Source organism: Coregonus clupeaformis, chromosome 35 (genome assembly GCF_020615455.1).
Source record: "Coregonus clupeaformis isolate EN_2021a chromosome 35, ASM2061545v1, whole genome shotgun sequence".
In the NCBI taxonomy this organism is placed as follows: domain Eukaryota; kingdom Metazoa; phylum Chordata; class Actinopteri; order Salmoniformes; family Salmonidae; genus Coregonus; species Coregonus clupeaformis.
This window is the reverse complement of record NC_059226.1, coordinates 34,554,172-34,560,916: the sequence shown is the minus strand read 5'-3', so window position 1 is coordinate 34,560,916 and position 6,745 is coordinate 34,554,172. Positions and strand designations below refer to the sequence as shown.

Sequence of the window (6,745 nt, the reverse complement as noted above, 5' to 3'; positions counted from 1 at the left end):
GAGGTCTCTTCACAATCCCCAAGTCCAGAACAGACTATGGGAGGCGCACGGTACTACATAGAGCAATGGCTATATGGAACTCTATTCCACATACGGTAACTGATGCAAGCAGTAGAATCAGATTTAAAAAACAGATAAAAATTCATCTTATGGAACAGCGAGGACTGTGAAGAGACACACACACAGGCACAGACACATATACACATAAGACACGCACTCTACACACACTTACACATGGGTTTTGCATTGTAGATATGTGATAGTAGAGAAGTGGCCTGAGGGCAAGCACTTCATGTGTTGTGAAAAGTTTTATGAAATGTAATGTCATGTAATATTTTAAATTGTATATAACTGCCTTAATGTTGCTCGACCCCAGGAAGCGTGGGTATCTTAATAAATACAAAATACAAAATGTAAGGTTTAGACAGCCAAAATATATTAGATCATAAAACTATTGTGGTGATTAAAAATAGCAGGAACATTTTGGGTATTACACAACATTACGAAACCAAACATATTTTGTAAAAGTCATAAAGTGAAGAAACCCTGTTGATCAACTGATCACTAGAAAAAAACAATTCAAACTTGGATTACGGTCGCATCTCTCACTCGGAACTTTGGAAAATATTATTTTCTATGTTGTTCTTTTATATTCCATTCCATTATTTTTATTAAATAGATTTGTGTTGACTGTGATACAGACACCGGAATTTGTGTCTCCTCTGCTAAATGAACACAATATGTCTTTGGCCATTGCTATAACGGCCTAGCATTGCTTTTTACACGCACATTGTCTACAGATTAAATATATGAATATAATACTATTTGTGAGTTGACACAGCCAAGTGTGTGCCAGGAAAAAAACGACATTGCATGCTAACTCAAACTTACCAGAAGTGGAATGCGACTAAAAAGGAATGTGCGTGATGGATGTCAGAGATTTGTTTGTGTGTCCTTGATAGGTGATTCCAAGTGCATATGTGTTTTGCAATAAAAGTGAAAATTGAGAGTGTACTCTGACTCTTAACATCTGGACAGTAAACTGTAAATGAACTTCACAAGTACTTCTCGATAATAATGAATCATCCAAAGTGACGTGTTCTTTACCAATGTCTTTATAAGTTGCTGCACCAAACAATTTCTCTATCATTCTCTATCATTCTGTTGCAAAGCAGGACAGAACCGTCATTCTCTGCACATCAACTGAAGAGGTACGGTACCCACTTGTTTAGTTTTCGTCTTAATTAGATTGCTGCTATCTAAAGGCACAATATGTCAGATTTACGGATGTTCAACGATCATTTGAATCATTACAACCATCGATTCTCTAAGAATATAACTTATAAATGCGTTATGAGCTGAGTACAACTGTGTTATCCTGTCATAAATCTAAGGTTCTATTACTTCATTGTTTCTGTTGCTGTTTCCATTTGAGTCTTTGTAAACACACCAATAGCTTCAAAATCTGTTTAAACTAGCATGTTGATCTCCTGTCAGTCCTTGCATCATTAGTTCCATCTATCTAATTTGAGAGAGGTTACATTTCCTTTTCCCCATCCCTCAACTGGCAACAAAGTGGCAGGGTCAAGCTGTTGAAATGACACATTCACGTATTCTGTATGCTATTTTTCAACAGCTTGTATTCTTGTCAATCCCATTGACAGTTAGTAAATGTTCCCATCATATACTTTATAAGCAGTTGTTTCCTGTGCTTCTATTTGTATGACACCAGTGATTTACTGTCCCTTTGGTCTCTGTGTTCTCTCCCTGCTGTTTTAGGTTATGGCTCTGAGCAGACTTCTGACTTTGGGGCTCTGTGTTCTCTCCCTGCTGGTTCCGCCAGGCCAGATGGAGCAGTGTGAATGCCAGGGTCCTGGAGGACCACCTGGCCCTCCTGGCCCTCCTGGGCCTGTTGGACCTTCTGGAGGTAAATGAGTCATAAGCTTAGTACAACTGCCTTACCCTATCATAATCCAAAATATAATACTGTTGATTTTGGAGTACACTGTCACTTTAAGCATGCATATTCATTTGTGTGCCTGATGATGGACTGATGATGAGGGGGACAGAGAACTCTGAATGACCTCAATTAGATAAGCACTCCTATTCCTACAAAAAGGCTTTGTCTGTACCAGTTGCCCAAAAAAACTGGGGCGGGGTATAATGAAAAAGACCAATCCGGTATATTTCCTGATGTTACCCTTTGATTAGACTGTTGATTTTGGAATAAACTGCCAATTTAAGCAAGCCAGATCAGACTGCAGAGCACTTAGCAGGCTAATTTAAGCAGTCCTTGGTGTGTATGATGATGAACCCTCTCCCTGTTATCTCTCCATAGGCATACCTGGACTTCCTGGTCGACCTGGTACACCTGGAGCGAGCGGTATAGTCATACATATTCACTGTTCTAACTATATTATTTACGTCCCAAAAATGTAAGTGGGTAACAACACCCTTCGAAGAAATGTCGACCACAACCGTAGTGCTGCTATCTCATTGTGTGTTCTTTTGGAAGACAAATAACTCTGAATGACCTCAATTAGATAAGCACACCAATTCCAACAAAGAGTCTGCGTCTGTACCAATTGCCAAAATAAACCTATTAAAAGGGGCATAGTGAATTAATAGTGAATTAATAGGGTATAGTGAATTATTAGCGGTTCACAGCGAAGCCATATCTCAGACTGCCCATCTTAATCTTTTCTTTTTATTGGCCAGTCTGAGATATGGCTTTTTCTTTGCAACTCTGCCTAGACGGTCAGCATCCTGGAGTCGCCTCTTCACTGTTGACGTTGAGACTGGTGTTTTGTGGGTACTATTTAATGAAGCTGCCAGTTGAGGACCTGTGAGGCGTCTGTTTCTCAAACTAGACACTCTAATGTATTTGTCCTCTTGCTCAGTTGTGCACCGGGGCCTCCCACTCCTCTTTCTATTCTGGTTAGAGACAGTTTGCACTGTTCTGTGAAGGGAGTAGTACACCGCGTTGTACGAGATCTTCCGTTTCTTGGCAATTTCTCGCATGGAATAGCCTTCATTTCTCAGAACAAGAATAGACTGACGAGTTTCAGAAGAAAGTTATTTATTTCTGGCCATTTTGAGCCTGTAATCGAACCCTCAATTGCTGATGCTCCAGATACACAACTAGTCTCAAGAAGGCCAGTTTTATTGCTTCTTTAATCAGCACAACAGTTTTCAGCTGTGCTAACATAATTGCAAAAGGGTTTTCTAATGATCAATTAGCCTTTTAAAATGATAAACTTGGATTAGCAAACACAACGTGCCATTGGAACACAGGACTGATGGTTGATGATAATGGGCCTCTGTACGCCTATGTAGATATTCCATTAAAAATCAGCCGTTTCCAGCTACGATAGCCATTTACAACATTAACAATGTCTACACTGTATTTCTGATCAATTTCATGTTATTTTAATGGACAAAAAAATTGCTTTTCTTTCAAAAACAAGGACATTTCTAAGTGACCCCAAACCTTTGAACGGTAGTGTATGTAGGTGCCTTTCCTCATGCTGAACACATTTGCCTCAATTACCCATAAAGGCCTGTCAGGATAGATTTTCCTTCATCTTGGAACTTTTGGAAAACCTTAAAAAAAAACGTATTCTCATGAACCATAAGTCCACTTCTCTATCATCTATCCATAGGGCCACGTGGATATGCTGGATTTACTGGATTACAAGGAGTTCCTGGTACAGTTGGACGTGATGGAGTCCCTGGTCCACCTGGTCCCCAGGGCCCTGCAGGAGCTACTGGTACACTGCTGACTGACCTCTTCCTGGTTATGTATTTATTATTTGGTTCTCTCTAGTCACACCTTCTGTTTTCACAGACTTAGACCTGGAACCACTGCAAGCAAGCTTGGTCAAACTGGAGTTGGGTAAGGAAGTGAATTTCAGAGAGCATGATCAGAATGTTATGTACTTGTATGCAATATTACAGGTCCCGTATCTTAATTTGATCACTCTGTTGTCGCAGAGAATTTTCCTGCACAGCAGGAAATGCAAACGTGTGGTGTATTCAAGGTTTCTAAAGTTTGTAATTTCCACTTATACATTTCAGACTTGATTTTCCGTAACAAAAAATGTATCAATCCCAACAGTTAATTATAATCCAAATAACAATTCATATTTCCTGTTGCTGCAGGATTATTTTCCTGCTGTGTGAAATGGGCTCAAATTAAGATAATGCCTCTGTAGATTATATTGTAGTTTACTAAGTATCAGTTCAACATAAATTATGCAATATTCGTAATTTTGGAAAATGCTGTGTGAATTTAGTCGAGTGTCAGCATTTGTGAAATATAATATGGCAACTTTTGCTTCCACTTTTAATGTTACACCGACTGCATTAATACCTGGTTTCTCTTCAGCCATAAACTATGACTTCGCCAGAAGAGTTGACAAGAAGTACTTTGTGTCACACAAGAGACAGGGTTCTTTTGACGACGCTGTTCAGTTCTGCACCAAGAGGGGCTTGCTGCTGGCTTTGCCGAAAAACGAGGAGGAAAACACTGCTCTCACTCAAGTACTTGAAGGGGCTTTCAATAATGTGTGGCTCAATGTTGACAAAAGCAAAGAGGGAAAGTTTCAGCTAGATTTGAAAGGCCATCCCCTCACTTTTTCCAAATGGGGAGATGGGGAACCAAAAGTGCCTAATGGGGATAGGGGCTGCACAATGTTGACAGAGTCAGGTGCATGGCAGGTGACATCTGATTGCTCCTTCAATGCCTATATCATGTGTGAGATATAGGGACACCTCTATGAAATGCTGTTTCTGAGTTTACAATGAAATCTTTCTTCTCTTCAATTAGGATTCTCTAGGTTTTATCTCTAGGTTTTATCTCTAGGTATTATCTCTAGGTTTTATCTCTAGGTATTATCTCTAGGTATTATCTCTAGGTTTTATCTCTAGGTATTATCTCTAGGTTTTATCTCTAGGTTTTATCTCTAGGTTTTATCTCTAGGTTTTATCTCTAGGTCACTTGTATTTCCAGTTGTTCTGCACCTTTCATTCTTTCTTTTATTCAAATGAGCTAGTTAAAATGTGGGGTAGAATGTAAAACGGAAAGGGAAACTTGTCGAATAAAGCAACAAACACATTTACTTTACACTTGTCTGTCTCCTTCACGCTCCCTCTCTGAACAGACTGGCTGCTGATCATGCACATGGCTACTTTTGACCTACAGTATGATGACACAGGAATAGCAAATATATATTTCAAGCAAGACAATATCAAGTTAAACTTGTATGAATCGGCTGACTTAGACCTGGAACCCACCTAGTAAAAGCGATGCATCTCAACACCAAAAGAAGGTATTGTCTGTGAGGGACCCCCTCCTTAATGCTGGTTTTATAGGTTTCTCTGGAGACATAATTACATGTTATCCATACCACCAGAGGGTGAAGGAGGACCCGTATCAGTGATTTTGACCAGATAGACAGATCCTTTGCCGAGTTATAGCTCCCCATGTACTTGCCTAAGATTGTACTTTTCTGTACCACGTATCATATGACCGTGTACAAAACCCAAATTACCTTATTTTTGTGCACATACAAATCTGCCAATGGTATACAAGGTCTGCCAATGGTACAAATATAACTGCAATACTGAAGTCAGATATACTCTGAATCTACACAGAGAGCTGTACTGGTGTGTATTGTCTGAAAAATCGTTTTTCTAGGACAATTTAATTTGAAAGCATTTATTTGAATCCATGTTTCTCTATTAAGTTATACATATCATCAGAGGGTGGAGTGTTAACTGCATCAGTGATTTTGACCAGATAGACAGATCACCTGCAGATCACCTCATGTACTCACCTATGGTTATAACTGGTTATAACTAGGTATGACCGTGTACAAAATCACCTTACATTACCTTAGATATATGCTTAGTTGCGGTCAAAACAGCTCATAAAAGTATGTAAGTGGTATGAATACTTAGTAGAACTGTAGTACAGAAACCAGCTACCCTCTGAATGTACACATAATGCTGTATTGGTGTGTATTCTTCAAAAATACTTACTCTACTGAAAATGTTATGTAAATACCAGAATTCCTATAATATCCTCCAATGTTCTTTATGTGCAGCTTGTTAAGGTATTTTGGGTGCTATACCATTTGGTTTGAAGTAACTTAAAGGATTGAAGCATGCTGCCATAGCCCCTACCAGTCCCATTGTATCTCCAGCAGCGATGCTAAAGCAGATTTACCATCACCAACAAGTTTCTTTCCAGTCTTTTCTACCCGTTTCCAGTCTTTTCCATCCGTTTCCAGTATTTTCCATCCATTTCCAGTCTTTTCTGTCCCTTTCCAGTCTTTCTGTCCGTTTCCAGTCTTTCTGTCCGTTTCCAGTCTTTTCTGTCCGTTTCCAGTATTTTCCATCCATTTCCAGTCTTTTCTGTCCCTTTCCAGTCTTTCTGTCCGTTTCCAGTCTTTTCTGTCCCTTTCCAGTCTTTTCCATCCATTTCCAGTCTTTTCCATCCATTTCCAGTCTTTTCTGTCCCTTTCCAGTCTTTCTGTCTGTTTCCAGTATTTTCTGTCCGTTTCCAGTCTTTTCTGTCCCTTTCCAGTCTTTTCCATCCATTTCCAGTCTTTTCTGTCCGTTTCCAGTCTTCTGTCCCTTTCCAGTCTTTTCTGTCCGTTTCCAGTCTTTTCTGTCCCTTTCCAGTCTTTTCTGTCCGTTTCCAGTCTTTTCTGTCAGTTTCAGTTTTAGCCACAATAACATT

At 39.5% G+C, this 6,745-nt stretch overlaps 1 protein-coding gene across 1 annotated transcript; it reads left to right on the top strand.

The window, feature by feature from the left end:
• Positions 1-1,754: 1,754 nt before the first annotated feature.
• Positions 1,755-5,125, top strand: LOC121550517 (pulmonary surfactant-associated protein D). The gene is made up of 5 exons (XM_041862803.2): positions 1,755-1,927; positions 2,339-2,383; positions 3,663-3,770; positions 3,848-3,895; positions 4,388-5,125. The coding sequence occupies exons 1-5, from the start codon at positions 1,783-1,785 to the stop codon at positions 4,765-4,767; spliced, it is 726 nt and encodes a 241-aa protein (XP_041718737.1). The 5' UTR covers positions 1,755-1,782; the 3' UTR covers positions 4,768-5,125.
• The last annotated feature ends 1,620 nt before the right edge of the window (positions 5,126-6,745 follow it).

Excerpts from the sequence above, each read along its gene's own strand:
- LOC121550517 (XM_041862803.2), top strand. The coding sequence starts at position 1,783 with ATGGCTCTGAGCAGACTTCTGACTTTGGGGCTCTGTGTTCTCTCCCTG. Across the intron at positions 1,928-2,338 it reads GCCTGTTGGACCTTCTGGAG|GCATACCTGGACTTCCTGGT; the intron begins GTAAATGAGTCA and ends ATCTCTCCATAG. Across the intron at positions 2,384-3,662 it reads TGGTACACCTGGAGCGAGCG|GGCCACGTGGATATGCTGGA; the intron begins GTATAGTCATAC and ends ATCTATCCATAG.